This window comes from Panthera pardus, unplaced genomic scaffold (genome assembly GCF_024362965.1).
Source record: "Panthera pardus isolate Hobbes unplaced genomic scaffold, ASM2436296v1 HiC_scaffold_16, whole genome shotgun sequence".
Taxonomy (NCBI): Eukaryota; Metazoa; Chordata; class Mammalia; order Carnivora; family Felidae; genus Panthera; species Panthera pardus.
Window position 1 is genome coordinate 59,678,680 of NW_026526721.1, and position 26,793 is coordinate 59,705,472.

General features: G+C 36.6%; 1 protein-coding gene across 5 annotated transcripts in view; it reads left to right on the forward strand.

The window, feature by feature from the left end:
* ATP6V1A (ATPase H+ transporting V1 subunit A) overlaps window positions 1-26,793 on the forward strand; it is a 61,734-nt gene that overhangs the window by 20,770 nt on the left and 14,171 nt on the right. For 4 of the 5 annotated variants that reach the window (XM_053903352.1, XM_019448409.2, XM_019448408.2 and 1 more), the window contains 7 exons: window positions 7,815-7,909; window positions 11,345-11,473; window positions 14,527-14,741; window positions 15,023-15,160; window positions 17,620-17,771; window positions 21,741-21,903; window positions 22,440-22,548. In XM_053903352.1, coding sequence (XP_053759327.1) covers window positions 7,825-7,909; window positions 11,345-11,473; window positions 14,527-14,741; window positions 15,023-15,160; window positions 17,620-17,771; window positions 21,741-21,903; window positions 22,440-22,548 — 991 coding nt within the window. In that variant the 5' untranslated portion in view covers window positions 7,815-7,824. Of the gene's footprint in view, window positions 1-5,026; window positions 5,048-7,814; window positions 7,910-11,344; window positions 11,474-14,526; window positions 14,742-15,022; window positions 15,161-17,619; window positions 17,772-21,740; window positions 21,904-22,439; window positions 22,549-26,793 lie in introns of those variants that run through there. The other variant, XM_053903353.1, reaches the window with a different exon arrangement.

Below are 26,793 nucleotides of genomic sequence, written 5' to 3' on the forward strand. Positions count from 1 at the left end.
GTCGATGGCCATTTGGGCTCTTTCCATAATTTGGCTATTGTTGATAGTGCTGCTATAAACATTGGGATGAATGTGCTGCTTTCAATCAGCATTTTTGTATCCTTTGGATAAATACCTAGTAGTGCAATTGCTGGGTTGTAGGATAGTTCTGTTTTTAATTTTTTTCAGGAATCTCTGTACTCTTTTCCAGAGAGGCTGCACCAGTTTGCATTCCCACCAGCAGTGCAAAAGAGTTCCCCTTTCTCCATATCCTCACCAACATCTGTTGTTTCCTGAGTTACTGATTTTAGCCATTCTGACAATGGTGAGGTGGTATCTCACTGTGGTTTTGATTTGTATTTCCCTGATGATGAGTGATGTTGATCATCTTTTCATGTGTCTGTTAGCTATCTGGATGTCTTTGGAAAAGTGTCTTTTCATGTCCTCTACCCATTTATTCACTGATTATTTGTTTTTTGGGTGTTGAGTTTGGTTAAGTTCTTTATAGATTTTGGATACTAACCCTTTATCTGATATATCATTTGCAAATATCTTTTCCCATTCCATCAGTTGCCTTTTAGTTTTATTGGTAGTTTCCTTTGCTGTGCAGAACTTTTTATCTTGATGAGGTCCAAATAGTTCATTTTTGCTTTTATTTCCCTTGCCTCTGGAGACATGTCTAATAAGAAGCTGGCTGTGGCCAAGGTCAGAGAGATTGCAGCCTGTTTTCTCCTATAGGATTTTGATGGTTTCCTGTCTCACATTAGGTCTTTCAACCATTTTGAGTTTATTTTTGTGTACGGTGTAAGAAAGTGGTCCAGTTTCATCCTTCTGCATATCACCGTCTAGTTTTCCCAACACCATTTGCTGAAGAGACTGTCTTTTTTCCATTGGATACTGGGGTATTTTTATTTTCACTGTTTTAATAGATAACAATGAAGGGTGATTAATGGGTGCAAAGTAGTATGTTATGAATATGCTTATCAAACTGCTATATTAGCAGCCCTGTTCAGTGATCAAGTGAATATAATATGTCTATCTAATGAATAATTTTTATTTTACTTGTGGGAAGGAAGCAATTTCCTATTTATCTTATAAAATAGATATTGTATACGATGGAGTGCAAAACTTGCTTGGAATAAGAGAATGTACAAGAGCATACAAAGAAATTTCCCTGCTTACAGTAGACTTCTATAACATCCTGTTCTCTGTCAGGACTGGAAAGAGCTTGGTGGGTATTTATTCACTCTTTACTTGTTTTTCTCTTCTTGGGGTGCTTTGGTGAAAAAATTTTAGAAGTACATTGGGAACCCTTATCTCAGTGCTGTGGGAATTGAAAATTCAATTTTCAGAAGAGCCCATTTCCTTGGACCAGTCCTTGGAAGTTTCTCAAAGTGTTTAAATGTTAAGAAGTCAGAGCCAAAAACTTCTGGACATGGAGAACATATTTTCCAACTCTATCAGAAAATAGTACTTTAGAAGTTAAATAAACTCTTAATTGGGACTTCTTTTCCTCTAACTACTATTGATGGGTTCTATCTAAGTTTCTGTTGAAGGACAAAAAGCAAGTTCCTTGTAGAAACTAAGGCTTTGGTTGTAAGGGGACCTGACCTCTGTGTCAGTAGCTTGACTTAGCCCAAACATTACCCTAAGTGCTCTGCTTTCTAAAGCCACTTTTGTATCTCTCTTCCCTTTTCACAGAATAACTAGTTACAAGATAACTAAGAAAACAGGCCAGAGATCTTTGTGGTTCAAGTGTGAGTCTAAGTTTCAGTTATCCAGGGAGTAATTATTTACTTTATTCAATACGTGAGCATTTTGGGTTCTCTGGAATCAGATGCCTAGAAAGTCTATTGTATAAATAAGATCTTTGTTAGGGATCCACATATGTGAAGGGAAGGAGACAGACTCCAAGTTGGAAGGGAAGAAGTTGAAATGCAATTGAAGCCTAGAAAAGCCTTAGCCGACTCTGTAGGGAAATCTGGAGTGAATGTTACTTATAAGAGTATCCCACATCTGGGTTGACATGGCTGGGTCTTTATACCTCCGTTTTGCTCAGTCACCAGGTACAGGTTCCCCTGTGAAGGGTGTGAACGTGGGCAAGGCAGCTCTGTGACTGAGGCAGACTCTGAAGGGTTGACTGGCGGCTGTTGGCTGTCCACTGATGACATTCCACTGTCCTTTCTTGAAGGAGGGTCTGGATGCTGCATCTCTGAGTCTAATTTTTTTATAAATGCTTATGTATTTATTTTGAGTAAGAGCACAAGTTGGGAAAGGGCAGAGAGAGGGAGAGAGAAAATCCCAAGCAGGTGACATGGGACTGGATCCCATGACCACAAGATCACCACCCGAGCTGAAATTAAGAGTCTGATGCTCAACCGACTGAGCCACCCAGGCTCCCCCTGAGTCTAATTTGATAAAACTATTGCCTTGAGGCAGAGACTGTTGTCCTTCATACCATATAAGATTGTTTAGATGCAGACAATAGAAACCAGCCTTGTGAATTTAGGAGGCAGAGTAGTACAGGCCGTAAGGCCCAGAGGCATTGGAGTCAGTTTGCCGAGATTCAAATCCCACCTTTACTTCTCTCCAATTTTGTGATCATGGGCAAACTTACTTAAATCTCCATTCCTTAGGTTTCCCATTTGTAAAATGGAGGTGGTATTGGAAGTTATTAAGTAACTATTCACTGAGAGCTTCTTTTCTTTGTCCAGGGATTGTTTTCTGTGCCGTCATGAAACTTGCATTCTAGGGAGTGATACAGATGGTAAAAGAATGAAATAAAAAGAAAAATTATATTCTTTCAGGTAGTCAGTTTATAAGTGCTGTGAAGAAAAGCAGGGTAAGAGCATTGAGGCTGACAGTGGGAACAGGGAGACTGTTCATGGGAGTGAGAAAACACATTCCGGGCAGCAGCACAGCAGGCGTAAAGGTCTGAGTTGCTGGAGCCAAGATTAAAATTTAACTATGTTAAAACATCAGAAATGGACAGAAAAGTGCTGGGAATTCCTGCTTTTTATACTTCAAAAACTGATGTTTTCATAATTTTCTCATTTTATCCTGAAAGATGTGTTAAGAGCTGGGGATATATTTGCAACCACTTCTCTGCATATAACTCAGCGGAATAGAAAAGGCTAAGTTACTCATAATTGTTACCATTTTTTTCTCCTCTTAACACTGACTTTTTAAAAAGTAGAATCCTCTTGATTTGCTGTATAAGAATATTAATCAGATGAATACAGATTTGTGGATCTAGTGAAAACATCTCTAAGTAAACTTACAGAATTATTATTTAGGCTCTTAATTCTCTAATTGGATGTTACTGTTTCTAAGGTCTCCTGTCTTTGGCATAAATTAATATATGCCTAAAAATAAAAAGTTAAAGATTATAGAAACACTAGTTTCCATGGTGGCTAGGATTATTCAGCTGAGTGATAAACCCACATGGTAGCTGAATCATGAATAAACCCTCTGATTTCCGCTAATCATTGCTCATACACTTACAGGCTGTCACTGTTGTTTTAAAGGGAATGTATATAAATGCTTATTTTAAAAAATCAGAACAGATAACCTTTATTGTCTTATGAACTCTCCAGAATACGTTTGTTAACCCCAGAAAGTTTGAATCACCTGTGAAAAAGCTCCGCTGTATACTCTAGTGTCTCCTTGTTCATCCTGCAGGTCTCAGCCCAGCCTCTTCTAAGTCATTCCCATCCTGCCCAGGTCTAGGTTCCGTACCTTTGCTTTATGCTCTCCCAGATCAGCCTGCACAGCTCCTATGACAACACATGTATCACTTATTGTAACTACCTATTTGTCTTTATATCCATCCCACCAGGCCAGAAGCTCCTTGGGGGAGAGATTGTGTCTTCTCACTCCATTCTGTTTTCAACCTGTAACACACAACACATCATTGATGCTTAAAATCCATTTTGTTTTAAAAAATAAAGTTACAGTAAAGTGTACATAATAGCTAAGAAAAAAACTAGCCAAGTGACTAGATTTGGTTCAAGTAACAAGAGGGTAAGAATACACTAAGTGCTGTTTATTTGTTACACTAGGTACTTTTTAGGAAGTTAGGCAAGATTAACTTGCATTAACAGAATAAAGTTGATAGTCATCACTATTTTTTGTTTTAGTTTCATTTTATTTGTTCGAGAGAGACCCAAGACAGTGTGGGTGGGGAGGGGCAGAGAGAGGGAGAGAGAATCCCAAGCAGGCTCTGTGCTAATAGCACAGAGCCTGACACAGGGTTCGAGCTCACGAAACCACGAGACCATGACCTGAGCTGAAACCAAGAGTCAGACACTTAAACAACTGAGCCACCTAGGCGCCCCATCACTATTATTTTTCTGTTAGGGTTACCATTAGGTGACTTGCAACAACCCCATTAGATTTTATAGATGAAAATGAGACTCAAAAAGTTGAGAGAATGTGATTTGCCCAAGGATGCAACTTAAAAATTCATACTCAATCTGTCTGACTCAAAGCCTTGGTCTCTCTCGATAAAAAGAAGCAGCCAGGATGGGTGAAAAAGTATTCTTCAGTACTTACTCATAAAATGTTCAGAATGCAATTTTTTTATTTTGTTTGCTCTACTTGAAAAGAAAAGAGTAGCCTCTGGAGAGAGAGAGATCTGAAAAAAACTGTTGGAGAGTTAAGGCACTAAAGAGAATTTCCTTGGAGAGGTCTCTAGTCTGTGGCTACAGCTGTTGGAAGAAACGGCCAAGAGGGTAGAAGCAGTGGGGAGCTAGATTTATGTGGAATATGATATTTTCTAAGGAGAGATTTTTAAAAATAGAATGGCTTTTTCAAAATTCAAGCCCTGTTTGAATAGTGGTATTACTCATGAAATTCTTGTAAGCATTTTATATTTCACGAGGAACATTCAACAAATTTGTAATTCAGCCACATCTCTGGGGTAGGTAGTAGAATTTTTCCTGCTTTTCAAATGACGATATGAAGAGATTTTGATTTGTTCAGATCCTCCTGCAGCATGTCCCTGGTAGATCCAAAAAGTGTCCGAAGTCTGCTGACTCAAGATTTCATGCTATTTCCACTTTAATAGGCAAGTGACCATGTATCATGCAAGCTATATAAGAAATACTCATATTTGGGGAAGAAATAAGACTGATTATCAAGTTATTTTCTGACTTTGAAATTTTCTTATTTTCTGAAGATGAAAATTTGACCTCATTTGTTTGTTCACTACTTCTTTGAAGACTTTGCCCAACCCATTTCCCAAATAAATGTTTGTCTTTAAACTTTGTTTTTTCCCTTATTGTCTAAGTAGTTTCTAGAAAAGCTTGTTCTTCTCTTTTTTGTATTCCAGTCTTTTGCAGTTTCATACCTGATTACTTAACAGCCCCTTCTACTGCATCTTTAGGAAGCTGGAAAATCCTAGTGAGCCAGTTTCCCCTTTTCATTACTTCCTCCCTCAACTGCCCTTCCTCTAATTTAATTTTCCTATTGAGAACACAAAAATCTTTGCTCTTTTATTGTGACATTTGTGACTGTGGTATCTGGTTTATTTTTTTCTAATTCACTTACATTGTTTCCAATGAGTGGAAGTATAACCTACCTTTAACCATAAATCACCAGCCTGATGATAGTCTCTACCTTATCACTGATGCCATCTTCAAGTTTTTGGTACCTTTCTTGCCCCTTTGATCGTATTCCTCTCACTTGTAAGGTCTCCCATATCTCCGTGTGGTTTTCATCGTTATTTTCACTCATATTTGTTTCTTTAATCACTGGGTTCTTCCTTGTTAGCCGTATCCACTGTTACCCTTCTGAAGCCACAAAGTGTATCCAACAGAACTCCACTCACTGTTAAGGACTTCATTGTTATACTCTCCTCCCCAATTCTTTGGTATCTTGGTTAATGGATTACAAATTGTGTCCCATGGAGTATATGGTTCTGTAGTGATCCTTCATGGCTCCAAAAGACAAAAACACAACTCAGCTGTGCTTGAATTAATTCCCAGAGCTCAAGGTTTGTTTTTCCTTTGTCTTTCTGTATTCTTTCCAGCTACCTGTTCCCCCTACCTCATCTACATTGGTTTGCACTTCTCCCACATCTGAATTAGTTTCTCCTCTGCTCCCAGGGTGTTGTCATCTTGAATACTAAAGTCATTTTGCTTTATAGTCCTTTGTTTAAAGCCAGTGAAAGCCCCTTTTATTCACAATCCTATTCCCTAAGTTCAAGACAGGGCCTTTTCCTTGGTAGGAGCTCAATAAACATTTAATAAATTGAATTCCATTGACATTCAACCCATAACCATTTCCAGAGCTTTCCAGCTTCTTATCTTGCCTCCATCCCCTCCTCTACTTTAATCTGTTAGATGAATTAAACATCATTCTTCTCATAACAGCTCTCCCTTGGTTATTTTCCTATTGTTTATAGGCTAAAGTCCACTTGGCATTCATTTCAAGACCCACACATTAGTCTCTCTACCATTACATCCTTACTTTTCACTGTTGCCTTAATATAAACCTTTTATTCCATTCATACTGTCTATTAACTGTTCCTGAAATTTTTATTTCCATTCTTTTGTTCTTGTTATTTCTCCACCTGGAATGCCTTTACTGTCCTTCTTTTCTTAGTTGATGCTAATTCTACCTGACCTTCAAGAAGTCTTCCCTAATCATTCTAATATTTGTACTTTTAGTAAATAAGTATATGTTATTTGGTACTTTATTACTTACTGATCCATGACCCTTACTTTATGGTTGTTTTGGGACATTATTAGATTTTATATGTATGTGTATTTTATCTCCCTTGTTAAATTGCCAATAATTATTAAGTGAGACCAGCAGTCAAAAATAAACTTTCTACTTTGGAATCCGCAATCAGTTTTCTGTTTGGATTTGAATTGTTCATTTTTTGGGTTTTTGAGATTGCACATCAATAAAGAAGCCAAACTGAATTTCTTAAACTGTTGTGTGTTTTGCAAAAAGAAGAAGAAGAAAAAGGAAAATTGCTCCCAGAAAAATTGTAAAGATAAAGATCGCTAATACATTAATATTTTTTTATTGTAAGATGTAATGTGTCAGATGGTGAAAAGTAAAGCAGGGAAGTTGCAATTTTCTTTTTTACTTTTAAATGTTTTGTTTATTTTTGAGAGGGAGTGCTCACGTGTGAGTGCCGGGGGGATAGAGGATCTGAAGTGGGCTCTGCACTCACAGCAGAGAGCCGGATGTGTGGGGCTCAAACTCACCAACTGTGAGAGAGCTGAAGTCAGACAGCCAATTGACTGAGCCACCCAGGAGTCCCTATTTCTTGCAATTTTAAATAGATAGGCAGAGAAGCCCCTCAGAGAAGGTGAAATTTGAGTAAAGACCTGAAGGAAATATAGGAGTGGTTATCTGGGAGAAGAGTACTCCAGCCAGGAGGACAACATGTGCAAAGACCCTGGGGCAGAATGTATGTATGTGTATATGTATATGTATTTATATGTAAGCATATATGTATATATATTTATAGTTTGTATATATTATATACAGAATGATTAAGGGGAAGAGTAGTTGGAAAGATCACAATGGCAATGGCAGAGAGGACAAGATATTGTAGGACTAGGTAAGCCATTGGAAAGACTTCACATTGTTTATTACACTCCTTGGTATTTTCTTGGAGTACTTTGCATAGGAATATGTAATTTTGAATTTTAATAATAACTGTAGACCATCCAAGAATGAGGTACTTTTAGGCAAATTTTAAGAACTGTATATTTTCTCTGAAGAAGTGGTAATAACTCAAGAATACCGATGATGAGAGTTAATTTAGTTCTTTTGTTTTATGGTTTGTAATTAAAACTTTTTTTATTTAACCATAGGTAAATTAACATGATGGATTTCTCCAAGCTACCCAAAATACTTGATGAAGATAAAGAAAGCACATTTGGTTATGTGCATGGGGTCTCAGGACCTGGTAAGTAATATGTAATAATCTCAATAGTAAAGATTCCTAACTTCAATTAATGTCTTTTCAGGGCATTTCAGGTAAAATAACGCTAGTTTCTGTTCACTCACAGAAGTTCTATTTGCCCCTAAAAGATTTCATAGTTGATATAAGACTGAGGTAATACCTCCATCATAAGAGCTGCTTTAGCATTCATTACCTTTTTTTTTTTTAATCAAGTTTATTATTTATTTTGAGAGAAAGCATGTGTGCAACTGAATGGGGGAGGAGCAGAGAGAGGGGAATAGAAAGGGAGTGAGAGAATCCCAAGCAGAGTACAGAGCCTGATGTGGGGCTTGATCTCATGAACCATGAGATCATGACCTGAGCTGAAATCAACAGTTGGACACTTAACTGACTGATTCACCCAGGCACCCCTTTTGCATTCATTATCTTAAGTTAATAATTATTGGGCACTAATTTGTGATATCCTATCTATTATGTATGTGTGTAATTGGTGTTCAGAGTTTTAGATATGTCTTAATTTTTTGTTAAATGTAAGGTGAAATAAGACTATATAATATAAAATTTATTGCTTTTAGTATGTAACACCTTGCAGATAATAGGCATTCAGTCAATATATGTTAATGTGGTTTGAACGTCAGTAATTTTTTTCAGAGCATTTCTCAACAATATCAACCTTGGCTCTTTGAATATATAAATGCTTCTGGATGTTTATTTTACATTTTCACATAACTAGGTATCTGTGGGAAAGAAGTTTTATGACATGAGAATGATAATAGAAAGCAGTTAAAAACTTTGTTTTATTCTGCCAAAACTTGGGGTACTGCATTTTAAATAATATATCTCATTCTAGTTTTCATTCATTTTACTCCAACTACAAAATATGATTCATAGTTTCCATGGTAAAAGCCACTCATTGATTTATAATCCTTAGTGCCATGGATACTTATTTTTCCTTATGACTCTTTTTTTCTTTTTTAATTTTTATTTGAGAGAGTATGTGTACACAAGCAGGGGAGAGGGGAGAGTATGTGTACACAAGCAGGGGAGAGAGAGGGAGAAGGAGACGGAGACGGAGAATCTTAAGCAGGCCCCATGTTTAGCACGGAGCCCAGTGCAGGGCTTGATCTCACAACCCTGGCATTATGACCTAAGCCAAAATCAAGAGTCACTTAACTGACTGAGCCACCCAGGTGCCCCTCCTTATGTCTTTTTATAAACCTCATGCTATAGTCTTTTTGTTCTAATCACAGTGGAGGTAATGACCCTTTTCTGGTGTTTATGCAAATGAGGTCAGTAAGTCACAGTGTTTATTTCTCCCTAAGAAGTTTCTATAGCTTAGAACTTGGTGTTTGAGCTTGAACTCATTGGCAAAAACACATTTCAGTGTTGTCAGTTTCTTTTGCCTTTCCAAGTAACAGTTTTCCCCTTGATGATCAGAAGTGTCTTTAGGAAAGGCAGGCTATATTCAAGAACTTTTAGGGAAAAGGCAAAAAAGAATACCATCAAAAGAGTTTAGGTAAAAATATTTGTCTGCAACTTGTAGTAAACTGCTCCTAGAACCTATTTCTAATTCTTAAGTACTTAATAAAATGATAGAAAAATGGCATACTTTTGGGTTTATGAAATATGATTTAAAATTTTAGTTATCTCTGACATTTCAGTGCATCTTAACTCTTATATAGTAGGTATAGAGGTAAATATTTATGAAATTAACAAATCTTCATTGTTCTAACACAAGTTAATTAAATATTAATACTTTAATAGTTTCCCCTTGGATATTAGTACATGGTTCTAATTAATTGTATCAGGAGGCTAAATACATCAAAAATAGAGTTATTCTGGGCTGCCTAGGTGGCTCAGTCCGTTAAGCATCTGACTTCAGCTCAGGTCATGATCTCATGGTTCGTGAGTTTGAGCCCTGCATTGGGCTCTACACTGACTGTGCCCTGACAGTGCAGAGCCTGCTTCAGATTCTCTGCCTCTCCCCCACTTGTGTGCATGCATGTGCACATGCTCTCTCTCTCCCGCAAAAATAAATAAACGTTAAAATAAGTAAATAAAGCTATGGGGCGCCTGGGTGGCTCAGTCGGTTGAGCGTCCAACTTCGGCTCAGGTCATGATCTCGCGGTCTGTGAGTTCGAGCCCCGCGTCAGGCTCTGAGCTGACAGCTCAGAGCCTGGAGCCTGCTTAGGATTCTGTGTCTCCCTCTCTCTCTGCCCCTCCCCTGCTCATGCTCTGTCTCTCTCTCTCATAAATAAACATTTAAAAAAATAAATAAATAAAAAATAAAAATAAAGTTATTGCTACACAGATCTGAAAATGTACAACTTTCCCCACCTACCAGAAAAGTAACTTTTACTTACTAGACAATGTGATCTAAAATAGTAAGTATAAATTCTGGTTCAGTATTTATAAGAAATAGTAATTCTTGGGACACCTGGGTGGCTGTCAGTTAAGCGTCTAACTTCAGCTCAGGTCACGATCTCACAGTTAGTGAGTTCGAGCTCCGCATCGGGCTCTGTACTGACAGCTCACAGCCTGGAGCCTGCTTCGGATTCTGTGTCTCCCTCTCTCTGCCCCTCTTCTGCTCATGCTTTGTCTCTGTCTTTCAAAAACAAATAAGCAGTAAAAATATATTTTAAGAAATAGGAATTCTTAATCAGGACTTCACCCAGTGGTAATGACTAATTATAAACATCCTTATGAAAGACAATTTTTTTTTCTAGATTTTATTTTTTAGGTAATCTGTACACCTAACATATGGGGCTCAAACTCACAGCCCCGATATTAGGAATCACATGCTCTACTGATTGAGCCATTCAGGCACCCCTGAAAAAAATTTTTTGGATGCATATGTGAGTTTTTCTAGGTAGAGCTGTTATTAGTTTATCAAAGAGGTCCTTGTCTCAGAAGAGTTTTAAGAGCCACTAATGGGAAGTGTTAGAAATGAAAGTAAAGATGTTGTTTTAAATATTATTTCTCAAAGGAATAAACAACAGTTTTGTTTCTCAAAACAACACAGCAAACTGATACTTGTGTGGCATTCTGCCGTGCAGCTCTTGTTCCAATTTTAGTTTAAACATTTTTTTTTTTTTATTCCCAAATCCATCATTCCATGTATTATAGCAACCGGCATGATCAAAGTGTGTCTCGATGCTGCTAGGTTTGCCAAAGAGAACTTTGGACTTTTTGAAAATAATTTTCATCTGTATTATGTAAATGAACAAGCTTTAGCCTAACACATACATTTTGTTTACCTCTATATCGGATGCTAAAAATGCATATTTTTGTGAAACTGTATGTATGTTTCATAGTGGGTGTTTTCTTTTTCTTATGAGTATGTAAGAGAGATGTATATTTGGGTTAACCGGATATTTTAATTATCTGTAACTATTCACAGGATCTTAAGTTTTCACAACACTCATTTGTTCTTTTCAGTGGTTACAGCCTGTGACATGGCAGGTGCAGCCATGTATGAGCTGGTGAGAGTGGGCCACAGTGAGTTGGTTGGAGAGATTATCCGACTGGAGGGTGACATGGCTACTATCCAGGTGTATGAAGAAACCTGTATCCTTTTTGGTTCAATTTCTTGCCACTTTCTACAAGTCAGAATTTAGGGATTTATAGCAAAGGTGGAAGTAGCAACAACCAATGATATCAGACGCATGAAATGCTGGTGTTATAAAGAAACCTGATCTTTACAGGAATTTTGAGGAAAGGTACTAGGAATTAATGATCTTATTTTAAGAAATTAATATTATCTTCTGAACGTTCATTGCTCTTTGTATTTTGGTAGTTCACAAACTTTAGGGGAAACCAATTAGAATTTTTCTTAAGAGTGACACATATTGTAGAAGAAAGCATAAACAGAATTAGCAATATCAATTTATATGGTTAAAATTCTCCAGTCATGATTTCTGTTTAAAATAGTGAATTCATAAATAAATCAGTCACTACTGTCTGCCTGTATTCTAATAAATAATGCTAGATGACATGTTACATTATGGTTTTAGCACTAGGAAATCTTTACTTCTTGTTTGATTATCATAATTTTGGCTTTTAGGCATAGTATTTATTTTCAGTTTTCTATGAAAAAGAGATAATGTGTTAAACTTTGTGAAGAGAAACTACTTTTTTTTCAACTTAATTTATGTGTTTTACTTAAATTGACTCTTAAGGGTAGTAGTAATTCTCCTTATTTATTATTATTATTTTTGTTTAAGTACAGTTGACATACAATATTATATTAGTTTCAGGTGTATAACACAGGGATTTGACAATTATATACTTTATGAAATGCTCACCATTATAAGTATAGCTACCATCTTACCAAAGTTATTACAATATTATTAACTATATTCCACATGCTATACCTTTTTATCCCTGTGACCAATTTGTTTTATAACTGGAAGTTTGTACCTCTAATCTCCTTCACCTGTTTTACCCATCCACTCAACCCTCACCCCTCTGGCAAACACCAGTTCTCTGTATTTATGAATCTGTCTCTGTTTTTGTTTGTTCATTTGTTTAATTTTTTAGATTCCACATATACATGAAATTATATGGTATTTGTTTTTCTCTATTTTTCTCTGAATTATTTCATGTAGCATAATACCTTCTAGGTCCACCCATATTGTCGCAAATGGCAAGATTTCATGCTTATTTATGGCTGAGTAATATTCTCTTGTGTAATATACACATATGCATATATGTTACAGTGTTTTATGTATATATACACACAGGTATGCTGCATCATCTTCATCCATTAAATCTATCAGTAGACACTTAGGTTGCTTCCATATTTGGCTGTTGTAAATAATGTTGCAAGAAATATAGGGGCATTAGTTTTTTGACTATTTTACGAAGAATTATTTGGTACAACTTTTTTGTCATACTAAAATACATTTTTTCAGGTAATTTGTCTCTCTGTGTGTGTACTGGTGTGCTAAATCAAAACAAAATCATCTGGAAATTTAAATAAAATTAGAAGTCTTTGTAGCTATGAAATCATGACTAATCAAAGACTTTTTTAAAAGACTTTTTCTATTGTTAGCTTTATCTTTTATTCAATCTTTTACGTGGTTTGAAGATTTAAGATAAAAACAAATGAAGGTGTATACAGTGACAACCCTCTTGACCATCGTCGTCCTGTATTTAGCCAATTTTCAAAACACATGCATGCGTGCAGCCATTTTTATTAATTCCTTTTATTGTATACCCTTATAGGTTATAGGTTATATATGAACCAATATAAATATGTTACCTTTCTTCCCTTTTTTCCCCAGAAGACAGCATACTATATACACTGTTCTGTACCCTACGTTTTTTTATGCAAGATGGATAGGTATGTGAAAAGTATAGGAAAATGTTAGTGGTAGGATCTAACTGGTAGATATGAGAGTTCACTGTAAAAGTCTGAACTTTGCTCTAGGTTTGAAAAGTTTCATAATGGAAATGAAAATATATTTTGGAGATCTTTCTAGAGCAATTCATAGAAGCTCCTATTCTTTTTTTACAGCTACATAGAATTCTATCATATGAATATATATAATTTATTGATCTCTTTAATGATAGAAATTTTGGTTGTATCTAGTCTATATGTGTTATAAACAGTGTTATAGTGTAACTATAGGATGAATTCACAGAAGTTGGATTCTTGGGTCAAGATTTATGCATTTAAATTTTTGATTTTGCTGAATTGCTGTCAATAAAAGTTGTAGTGATTTTACTCTTGTCAGCAAGTATGTGAGAGCAATGTGATTTCAGTGTGCTTACTTGCAGGTTTTATTCTTTTGCTTTCCACAACCACTTCTTAATTCTTAAGATTTTAAGTTTTTGTGCCACTTACTAGTATCCTTTCTAGGGGATTGATATTCCTCAGTAGTATAGCTGAAATCATGTATTAAGGAGAGTTGGAACAATGTATTAACCATATATTGCTGCTGTTGTTAGCTCTGTGGTTCCCAGACTGTGCAGAAGGCATACTGGGCAGCTGCAGCAAACTCATGTGATGCCCCAGGATATTTAAAAGTTTTGAGGTTAACACGGGAGTATTAGACATGTTGTCAGACATCACGTGAACCAGTAGCTTCAGTTTAATAAACACTTTCATTATTCGGCGCACTGTATTCTTGTCAATGATGTCATATCTTTGGGAAGCTGAGTGTTTGGTGATTGCTAAGCTGAAAAGCAAGTATTGTACAAAAATGAATGTGGAACAGGTATTCAGTTTGATTCCAAGGTTTGAAAATGGTACAGTGCCCAGTAAGCACTTACATCCCATTTGTAAGAATTGATGTTGTTTAAAAATGAAATTAAAATATTTTTTTCTCTCAGTCTATATATTTTTCTCTCAGAGTGTCATTCAGTTATTAGGACATACATATTTATTAAGTTGTTTGGATAGAACTATTTAATAAGTGGAATTATTAGATACATCTTTTGTCACAGTGACCTGTGGCCTGAAAAAGTTAATGGAACACTAAGGATGTTGTGAACTGAGAAAGTTTGAGAATTTCTGTTTTAGCTTCTTAAGTATCATTTCCTGTTAAACTGTGATACTTCCTTTTTATAGAGTCTCTAAACTTTCAGAGTGAGTTTTCCTCAACTACTGTTTCTAGCGGGTGTGTCTGTTGGAGATCCTGTACTCCGCACTGGTAAACCCCTCTCAGTAGAGCTTGGGCCTGGCATCATGGGAGCTATTTTTGATGGCATTCAGAGACCTTTGTCAGATATCAGCAGCCAGACCCAAAGTATCTACATTCCCCGAGGAGTAAATGTGTCTGCTCTTAGCAGAGATGTCAAATGGGATTTTACACCTTGCAAAAACCTGCGGGTATGTCTTTGAAACCAAGATTTCTAACATTGGTGAAAGAATGTGAAATGGATGTTTAATGACCTATTTTGTACTCCTTAGTCTAATAAAAACAGACCACAGAAGTATAGTTTAATTTTTTCTTTAAATCTGCTAGAAGAATTATAGAATATGTTTTATTGATAAATGAAGCAAATGATTTAAGTAATAGCAGCAAGGATGAATCTGCCTGACATTTATTTGAATGTTAAACAGCTTGATGTTTATTTGAACATTAAACACCCAATACGTTTGTTCTCTAGGTTGGTAGTCACATCACTGGTGGAGATATTTATGGAATTGTCAATGAGAACTCACTCATCAAACACAAAATCATGTTACCCCCGCGAAACAGAGGAACTGTAACGTACATTGCTCCACCTGGAAATTATGATACCTCAGTAAGTATATATACACTTTATCTCATAGTGTGGCCCTCCCTGATAGTCCCAAGAGTACCTGTTTTAGTGTCCTAAATAGGCATAGAAATGATACTTAATGTGCGAGTTTTAATTAACTCCCATAATTTTTTTTATCATGATGATTTAATACCTTTATGTATTGCAAAATGATTACCACATAGGGTTAGTTAACATTTCCATCAAAGCACTTTACCTACTTAACCTTTGTGTGTGTGCAGTGAGAACATTTAAGATCTACTCTTTAGCAACTTCCAAGTATATAGTACTGTACTGTTATGTACAGTCATCATGTTGTACATTGGATCCCCTTATTCATTTTTTTCAAGTTTTTATTTAAATTCCCATTAGTTAACATGCAGTATAATGTTAGTTTCAGGTGTAGAGTGTAGTGATGCATTACTAACACCCAGTGCTCATCACAATAAGTGCCCTCCTTAATACCCATCATCCATTTATAACACCTCCTCCTGCCCACCTCCCCTCCAGTAAACCTCAGTTTGTTGTCTATAGTTAAGTGTCTGTTTTTTGGTTTGCCTCTCTTTTTTTCCCCCCAGTGTTCATTTGTGTTTTGGCTTTTTTCTTAAATTCCACATATAAGTGAAATCATATGGTATTTGTCTTTGACTGATTTGTTTTCACTTTTAGCATAATACTCTGTAGCTCCATCCACATCATTGCAAATGGCAAGAGTTCATTTTTTATGGCTGAGTAGTATTCCACTGTGTGTGTGTGTGTGTGTGTGTGTGTGTGTGTGTGTGTGTGTGTGTGTTTTAGCTTCTTGCTAGGACACACACACCACATCTTCTTTATCCATTCATCAGTTGATGGACACTTGGGCTCTTTTTCATAATTTGGCTGTTGTTAATAATGCTGCTATAAACATTGGGGTGCATGTGTCCCTTTGAATCAGTATTTTTGTATCCTTTGGGTAAATACCTAGTAATGCAATTGCTAGATCATAGGGTAGGTCTATTTTTAGACTTTTGGAAACTCTACTCTGTTTTCCACAGTGGTCGCACCAGTTTACATTCCCACCAAGAGTGTAAGAGGGTTCCCCTTTCTCTACATTCTTGCCAACACCTGTTGTTTCCTGTATATAACTGCCATAATTATTTTTTATAAAGATTTTATTTTTGAACTTGGGCTTGGGAATACAAAAAGCAGAACATAGTGAGTTATTTTTTGTTTTTGTTTTTTTAAGGGAAAGCAATATCTAATATAACATTTTCCCTCCTTCTTAATTTATGCTCGTCTTAAAGCCCTGATTCTTTAGGCATAGAGTAGTCTTTGATTTTAACTGTTAATCTATGTTTGCATAATTAATTGTATAATGGATTATATGAATTCTAACTCTGGGTAGGTTGTTTAAAACTTAGTCCTTTAATGTTATTGCTAGCCAGTAAAATACAGTAGACTTATAATAGTCTTTGTGGGTATGAAGATAACTTTATTAAGAAGACTATTGTAACAAATAATCTGTTCCAGATAAAATGTGAGTGAAAACAATTTTCTAGTCATTTCTCAAGAGTAAGTCTTTGCTCTACAAAATATAGAGAACAAAAGATTTAGATTGGGATTCTGGGCAATCAGCTAGCCTTACCAGCTTAAAGACTCACACACATGGAAGGAACACTCTGAGGTAGACAGTTCAAATTCATGGAGTAACAAAATTATAGATTGCTATAAGTCTGTGGACATTGGGATTATTTGTGAGTAGTTGAAACCATCTCAGTGTTCATAAATGTTAGAGTATTACTCATTATCTTTTTGCTTTTGTAAATATTTAAAAATATTTTACTTTATTAGATATTTTAGGGTTCTTAATAAGTATTTTTTATTAAATCGGTATAAGAGCACTATAATAAAGTAAACAAAGGAAAGAGTAATACGAAAACTTTCATTTCTCCCTCAGTCCCAAGAGTATCTTCTGTATCTTTTTAAGACCTGTCCCTGTGCATATCCATATCATTTTTTTTAACTATTCTTCTATTATTTGAAATAGGTCTTTCTCAACTCCTATTTTTTTAAGCATTAAAACTAATAAATGCACCTGGTTAAAAAAAATTAGAACTGTATATAAAGATTTGCAGGGCACCTGGGTCACTCAGTCAGTTGATCGTCCACCTCTTGGTTTTGGCTCAGGTCATGATCTCACAGTTCATGGGATTGAGCCCTGCGTTGGGCTCTGTGCTGACAGCATGGAACCTGCTTGGTATACTCTCCCTCCCTCTCTCTCTGCCTCTTCCCTGCTCACACACATTCTCTCTGAAAATAAATAAACATATATATATAAAAAGATTGGCAATAAGAAATATAAATCTCCTCCACTTCCACATACTAGCTTTCTACCCCCAAGAGGAATTTGGGGTTACTTTGATGTTAGAGGAAGAAATGTTCATAAATTTGACTGTACTTAACATCCTACTGTATTTCTATAGGATGTTGTCTTGGAACTTGAATTTGAAGGTATAAAGGAAAAGTTTAGCATGGTCCAAGTGTGGCCTGTACGTCAAGTTCGGCCTGTCACTGAGAAGCTGCCAGCTAATCATCCCTTGTTGACTGGCCAGAGGGTCCTTGATGCCCTTTTTCCGTAAGTTTGAGCTATGTCCTGTGGTTTTTCCTCAGAGGATTATATGTGGTTATTGTTTCCCTGCCTTATAAATATCTTATGTGCTAATGCTATAATGAATTTTATCTGGAGAAATAATAGTAAATTAGTTAAAAATGTTCATATATTGCCAATGTTTATTATGGAGTGAAATCATTGACACAGTTGCAAAAAGAGCATTACTTCTAACACTTTTTGAAAAAATAAAATTTCCAGAAAATCTGTACCCAAACAATATAGCTGTCTTTATTTAGCTGTCCTGGAATTAGTAGACTGGTGTCACTATAAATATGGTTTCTAAAATCAACTGGGCTCTCTGTGCTGCCCAGGAATCTTTCTTAATTTATAGTCTGCTCTTTGCCATTTTCTTCATGAACTGCTTAAAAACCTCAAACCTCTTGTCTTTAAATCTCAGACTTTACCATACTCTGCTTTACTTTCAACAAAAAGACTTCATCATTTATTTCACAGAAAAGACAGAAGCTGTGATACAGTAACTCCTTCAACTTCTGAATCATGAACCCACATACGTCCCACTTAAACCCTTCAAACCTACCCTCTGAGTTGTTCTCACTATTTCTCACAAGATCTTCGATCCTGTGACTTATTAGTCAGCACCTCCTGTTTCCATATCCTTCAGGAACCAGCTTAAGCTTAATAGTCTGTCACTCTTATGGATACTGGCCAATAGACTATATTTTCTTGTTCCTTTGTTTTCTGTCACACTCACCCGGCAAAATCCCAACTGAATCTGTCCAGCCACCTCCTGCTCCCAAGTCTACACACAGGCTGCTGAGAAATTCAGTTAATCAGTGCAAGGTGGTATCTCACTGCTGGGTCCCAAATCCTACTGCATTTCTCTCTTTCCCATTCTCCTGCTCTCCTCAGCAGCTGTTTCAGACCTCTGCACCTGCCTCAGGTCCTGGGCTCTACTCTTCCTTCTTCATTAGCAACAAATGATCATACTAGAGCCTTCACATGTGAAACTCCTTCCATTAATGTACACTTCCATTCGTCCCCTCTCATTTTTCCTCTTTCTGGAGCTTATCCTACCTCATGTCTCCTCAGGGACCTCCCTCTGTAGGTTATCTTCCCTTTATTTCCCATTTCATGAAAAAATATCTACCTTCTATCCTTTTCTCCTTTCTGTCTTCCACTACTTGTCTCCTCATCTTCACAGCCAGACTCCTTGAAAAAATAAATTAGCCATCTCCACTTTTCCCACTGTAATTCACAGTGCCTGCCCAGCTGGCTTGCCCACAGTTGAAACTACTGTCACTAACATTCTCACTCACTACCATACTGATAATTCAATAAATAAGTTTTAGTATTTCCTTAATTTCTATGACTTTGAATGTTGAATGTTGCTGCTGATTCCTTCCTCCTTGAAATACCCTGTTTTTGTTCTTCCTGTTAGCTTCTATACACAAGTCCTTATTCTCTACTGCAAGTTCCTTCTCCTTTAATTTTGATATTTCTTAGAGTTTTTCCCTTTCTGGGGCCCCTTACCCTATGTGGATAACTTTGTCCACTCTAATGACTTAAATCTTCCTCTACATATGATGACTTCCAAATCTGTATCTTCCCCCAGATCTTATGTGAGTTCCAGACTCACATTTCACTTCTGATCATGCCTCTCCTTTTGAACATCTAATGGGTACTTCTAAGTCAGTATGTTCATAGCTAAAATCATCATCTTAATCGCCACTCCCTTCCTTGAAACTTGTTCATCTTTTTTTGTTGCCTGTTTCAACGGCTATCATTATCCATCCAGTGAATGCTGAATCTAAAATCTATGATTTCTCTCAAGGATCATTCTTACCTGCTCACATCTAATTATTGAAGAAGTGCTTTTATTCTCTTACCCAGGTATTTTTTATCTGCATCTTTCATCCCTACTCCATGATTTTAATTAAGGATCTTACCCTCGTTCCTGCCATAATCACATTTAATTAGACTTCTCCTTAGTCTTGCCTTCTTTCTAAAGGATTGTCCATATTACATAATGATGCATCTAAAACACATAACTGGTCCTATACTGTTTTGCTTGAAACCCCAAAATGCTTTTTATTGCTCTTAAATCCTCCTGCGGCGCCTGGGTGGCTCAGTCAGTTGAGTGTCCAACTTCTTCATCATTTTGCCATTTTCTTTATCTTCATGATTTCACGGTTCGTGGGTTTGAGCCCCATGTTGGGCTCTGTGATGATGGCTCAGGCCTGGAGCCTGCTTCAGATTCTGTGTCCCCCTCTCTCTCTGTCCCTCCCCCACTCATGCTCTGTCTTTCTCTCAAAAATAAATAAATATTAAAAAAATATATACTCCTTAACTCCTTATAAAACCATCTGGTCTGTGATCTGGCTATTGCTTACCTTCCAGTAACATGTCAGCCACTTGACTGCCCAGCTTCCTTATGCATCATCTTCCAGGCATCCTGAAGGACTTTTAGTTCCTCAAGCAGTGCTCCCTTTTGCCCCTGGACCTTTGGATATGCTATTTCCTCTGCTTAGAATGTTATTTCCCTTTGTCTGGCTAATTTCTGTTTCCTTTCAGGTCCTTCCCTTCAGAAGGATTTCCTGACCCTACTCCAATCCAGTGTCAGACTTTGGACCCCTTCCTGTGTTTTCCCCTAGCACCTCGGATGTTCTCTTGATAGCATGTTTCACATTGAATTGCTGAACTTCCAAACTGGGGCACACCCAGCCCTGCCTCCCCATCCAAGTTAAAAGTGATTTGAGAGAGGTATACAAAGCTATAGGATGAATGGACATGCCCTCGTGGTTTATCAGAGTCACTGAAAGGTTTGAAGGAGAGGGACATCTGGGTGGCTCAGTCAGTTGAGCATCCAACTTCATCTCAGATCATGATCTCAGTTTGTGAGTTCAAGCCCCACATCGAGCTCACTGCTGTCAGCCTGTCAGCACAGAGCCCACTTCAGATTCTCTGTCCCCTTCTATCTGCCCCGCTTCCACCTGTGCTGTCCCCCCCAAAATAAATAAGTATTAAAAGAAAAAAAAGGTTTGAAGAAGAAAAAAAATGTTTAATGTGTATTAGTTTAATTTTGAAGAAGTCTGTCATTATTATTAAGGTCATAATGTTTCTGTGAATTTTATAATAAAACAGTATTGCAAAGAAATTTCCCTTAGCATTAAATTTCATTTCTCCTGCCCACACCCTCCTGCTCTACATGCACACTTGGCGTGTGAACACACACACACAGACACATACCACACCATTCACTTTGCCCTGCCCTTAAGGATATTTCACTCTCTCTTGCCACTTCTTAGGGAAAGTTTGAATGTAGCTGCTAAATGGCACTATAACCACCAGCTGACTTTGGTTTACACCGCTGGAATGTGAGCTCTGCGTACAGAAACATGGCTATCTTATTTGCTGGTGTCTCTCCAGCAATTTAAACAGTTTTAGTGCCTAGGAAGTACTTTATGAATAGTTATTCAGTGTATAAAAGGGGATTGGCATAACACCTTAACAAAATTCTTTGTTCATTAACCTTTATAGCAAGATATGATTTTCTTAGGTCTTATTTTTTGCCTCAAGACAACTTAGAAAAGTTGTTTAAATTTTTCTTTTAGCTGTAATTCCTATATTGTGCTTACATGAACTAATTTATATAAACATTCCAAGTATCATTAGTACTATTTTATTTTCATATTCCTTTTCCCCAGGTACTTTATGGCATGTACCCTCCCAATCTAGCTATTAAAGGTGGTAGAGATGGTTAATGACAATAAAAAACATACACTGTTACAGGTACCAGCTGCGGAAGCAATTACTGTATCTGTTTATCTATCTTTGTGTATATATGTAGATACAGATGAAAATATTTCAAAGTGCTTTCCTTTCTTCAACTTGTTTTTCTGTGTCACTTACCTACTTTATTTGTTAGTAGTAATTAGCAAGTGTAGTAATCCACACTTTGTTTTCTCCGCTCAGATGTGTACAGGGAGGAACTACTGCAATCCCGGGGGCTTTCGGCTGTGGAAAGACAGTGATATCGCAGTCTCTATCCAAGTATTCCAATAGTGATGTGATCATCTATGTAGGATGTGGTGAACGAGGAAATGAGATGTCTGAAGTCCTCCGGGACTTCCCAGAGGTCTGTACATACAAAGCTTCAAATATTATTTTAGAGAAAATACCACTAACCAACTTCCTTTGGCAATTAAAAAAGCTTTGTCTTGGACCTAGAGCAATGCTCTGATTTGTCAAGGATCTCTTAAAGAATTTTCTGATTATATGTGTGATTCAATTTGTATATTCCAGGAAAGGAATTTGAATTTTTCAAATACTTTAAAGTTTCTATTTGTGGTCTGATGGTTTTCAGTTATTGGGAGAAAGATAAAATAGACAAAATATTTGTAGATGGGAACTTTATATTGGCTTTATATGATCTACTAGGTTGCTAAAGTAATATTCCTTTTTCCATAAAATAATGGATTTCATTTATGCAGTGGAAATAATGCCTATCTTCTTTCCAGCACAGTGGGGCAGGGAGGAGAGGTTGGAGTGATGAGAACTATTACTTTGGGAAAACTGATTATAAGAGGGATTAAATATGGGTAAGTTGTAAAAGCGGGGACTAAAATGTTCTGTTTGGAAATGGGAGGGTCATAATCGATTGTTTGCTTCTAGCTCACGATGGAAGTCGATGGTAAGGTGGAATCAATTATGAAGAGGACAGCTTTGGTAGCCAATACCTCCAATATGCCTGTTGCTGCTAGAGAAGCTTCTATTTATACTGGTGAGTATATGAATTGAAATAAAAGCAGTGTACATCTGTTCTTAAGTTTAAAGCTAGCACCAAACCTTTTCTTTTTCCAAAGAACTTTCCTTTCATTCTAAAATACTTTGTGTGTACAACCATATTCCTAGCTTTTAAAAAATGCTGCACAAAAATGAATAAATCAATAAATAAAAATAAAAAATGCCTTATGTACATATGAGGATATGTCAGTATATTTCTAGAATTGTCTCAATCTTGTTAATAATCAGAAAACGATGTTATCTTCTACTACCATTTTTTTTTTCATTACATCTTTTACCATTGTTCTAAACTCCAAATAAATCTGTATGTCTGTAACTTTAATGATGACCTTTGGATTAGTATATTTTGATGGTTGGATATAAAAGATAAGAAAATCAGTGCACTTATGTGTTACCTCCCATATTTGCTCCCACTTCTATCCCCGCTTTTTGGTACTTTTATTTCTACATTTTCAGATTTATGATATTCACATTCTATGTGTAACCATGCATACAATATTCGTATTAGCCTTAAACCTAGAGTAAAACGGAGTCAGTCCCCACAGGCACTCTTTTGGCTATAATTTCTCCATTTATTTTGCGGTTGGCTAAAATCTGACTTTTGAAAGTTTCCTCAAGAAAGTCTCAGGGAAACTACATTCTATGAATTCTTATTTCTTCATAAGTTTGTTTTTTTCTACTGCCTTTAAATTTTCTTTTTTGTTTGTTTTTTTTTAATGTTTATTTTTGAGAGAGAGAGAGAGAGAGAAAGAGTGTGAGCAGGGGAGGGGCAGAGAGAGAGGGAGACACAGAATCTGAAGCAGGCTCCAGACTTCGAGCTGTCAGCACAGAGCCCAGCATGGGACTCGAACTCACAAGCCATGAGATCATGACCTGAGCCTAAGTCAGATGTTTAACTGACTGAGCCACGCAGGCACACCTGTTTTTGTTTTTGTTTTTGTTTTTGTTTTTGTTTTTGTTTTTTTAAGTAATCTCTACCCCCAGCATGGGGCTCAAACTCATGACTCTGAGATCAAGAGTCGCATGCCCTTCCGACTAAGCCAGCCAGGCACCCCAATACTGCCTTTAAATTTTAATAGTAGTTTGGTTGAGTATAAAATATTTTGGATCAATGTTTGTTTCCTTGAGAACTTTTATTGTAGCACTAAATACAAGGGAGGGATCTGAAGCCAACCTGCTTTTTTTTCCTTTTATGGAAGATTTTTTTTTTTCCCCAAAGGAATTTCTCTTTCAATTTAAAGTTTTATAACTTTGGGCACCTGGGTGGCTCAGTCAATTAAGCGTCTGACTTCTGCTTAGGTCATGATCCCACAGATCTTGAGTTCAAGCCCCGCATCAGGCTCTGTACTGACAGCTCAGAGCCTGGAGCCTGCTTTGGATTCTGTGTCTCCCTCTCTCTCTGCCTCTCCCCCAATCATGTACTGTCTCTTTCTGTCTCTCAAAAATAAGTAAACATTAAAAATTAAAAAAAAAAAAGTTTTACAACTTTATTAAGGTATATGCCAGTATTGATAGTTTTGATAAATTTTTCTTGAGGCGTAGGAAACGTCAACTTACGAACTTTTTCAGCTTATGAACATGTCTTTCATTTTGGAAAATTTTCAAGAACTGTTTCCCAAACTTTTCTCTTCTGCTATGGTTATCTTCTTCAAATTAGACATATTGGATCTCCTTTATCTGTTTACCTTATATATCTTACCCTTTCTAATCCTTTTTATTTAGCCTTTTGTTCATTTGCTCACAGGATATTCAGTGGTTATTCTTTGCTTTGCTGCTAATGAAACGTTCATTTCTGTAATGGCTTTATTTTTTCTTCCAGCTCTTTGTTGAGCTCTGCTGGCTCATGAAACCTCTTTTCTGACCTTACTGTATATTCCTTGAGATTTTATTGTGTGGTAGGACGTGTTATTAACAGTTTCTTTCATTAATTTATCGTGGTCACAGTTTTCACCTATTCCTTGGCAGGTTCTTTGGCCATCATTGTATTTGCTCTTCTGTCCTTTTTCTTCTTGTATTTTTTGTAGTTCCCATACTGATATGTATTGTTACTATTACTCATCTCTGCAGGAGATGGGAAGGGAGACAGGATTGCTTCATGGCAATCTGTGGAGTTTGTTATGGCATGGAGTTGTGTAAGTTACTTTGATCTTCTCCTGCCAACAGAAATCTACTGCCACAAGGTCACTTACAGTGCATTCTTTCTCTTCTACCCTGCCTCACCCACTTTTTCCTCACTGTAAAAGAGTGCCTACCTGCATTTTGTTTGTCCCCATCACCCTGCTTCTGCTTGATGCCATACTGGATCCATGGAACTCCTGCCAGTACCCAGTATCCCTTGTGCAGTGTTCCAAACAAAGGATTCTTGGCTTTGCCCCAGTTTTACAAAAGCATAATCTGAGATGTTCAGCTTCAGTTGAATTCTTGGGGTCTTCCCACATCCTTGTTTGGGTTTTACCTCATTTAGGTGGCTTTCCTCATTATTTTGTTGTGTAGCTAAACATGTCCCCTAGTTTTTGGTAATAGAGTTTGTGTTTTTTATACTTCTTGTTCTCCTTGTTTGGTGACTACTTTTATGAGAAGGGAAAAGAGATATATTCACCTATTATTTTAAGACAAGAAGTCTACCTACTTCTTCTAAATGGCTGCACAGTATCCCTTCTGTATGGGTGTATCATAATCTATTTTACCAGCATCCTTCTGGTAGACACATAAGTTATTGACAGGTTTTTTTTGTTTGTTTTTTGTTTTTGTTTTGGGTTTTGTTTTGTTTTGTTTGTTTGTTTGTTTGTTGCTATCACAAACCTTCATTCACTAAAACATCCTTGTGTATGTTTTTTACAGTTTCTTTTCATGTTTTGTGCATGTGTTTCTTTGTACATTTTTGTAAGGTAAGTTTATAAAAGTAAAATTGCTAAGCATACAACTGTTAATGTGGATCTTAGATATTGATAGCTCTTCAAAAAGGATATGAGTGAACAAGAGTTCTGTTTCCCCACATCTTCACCAGTGCTATGTTTTGTAATGCTTCCTAATGATAATTATCAAACATACAGTGAACGCTGATGTACTCAGCACCTAGATTTTACAGTTTACTATCCCTGCTTTATAGATACCTATTCAGTCTGCGCTCTCTCTCCCAAAAATAAAAAGACATTAAAAAAAAAAAAAAAGGCAGGGAGGCGCCTGGGTGGCTCAGTTGGTTGAGCATCCGACTTCAGCTCTGATCACGATCTCTTGGTTCACTTGTTTGAGCCCTGATTTATAAAAGCTCTTTGAAATTAGTCTTTTATCTGTCATGAGTTGGCCAGTGTTTTCCCAGTTTGTTCATTTTTTTATTTTGTCTGAGGTTTTTTTTTTTTTTTTTTTTTTAACTAGTAGGCACTGAAAACTCTTTGAAGTTTACTTATATGTATCTGTTTCTTCCACCAAGTCTCCCTAATACATTATCACAGAGGCTTAAAGTGCAGCTATGTATGCTCATATAAGTGAGGATCTGATCCTATCATCAGATTGAAATATGTGATAACTATTGTTTTTTTAAGCGTTTTTAAATGTTTATTTGTTTATTTTTGAGAAAGTGCAAGCCGGGGAGAGGCAGAAAGAGAGGGAGAGAAAGGATCCCAAGCATGCTCCACGCAGTGCTCAGGGCTCTATCTCATAATGCCTGAGATCATAATCTGAGCCAAAATCAAGAGTTGGTCACTTAAGCAACTGAGTCACCCAGGCACCCCTTTTTTTAAAACTTAATAATGAGAAGCAATATTTTTTTTAAAGACTTTGTTCATGGAATCATTTTTTTAGAAGCCTCAGATATCGATTTCTTATTCTGAAAGTACAATATGATAAATAGTAAAGCGCTGAATTTTCGAGTACTATTTTGTTTTACTTATATAAGACTTTTTCTTTACTGGTAAAATAAAGGAATCAGGGCGTTAGATTTTGAGACTATTATAATTTAGTAAAGGCGTTTATACATATCATTTCATCCAATATATACAAGTAGGTAGAACAAGAGTTATTCCATTTTAACAGATTAGGAAATCACACTGGGAAATGAAGTTAGTTGTGGAGATTAATCAGAGAACAGGAGCTAGAACCCAGGACTTCTTCCTGTCTATTAGCTTCTTCTAAATGGTTTACTCTGAGTGATTTAACAGAACAGAACCTGGTATACACAGGAGAATGATCTGGATAATTAAGATATTACTTGTGTTAACATTTG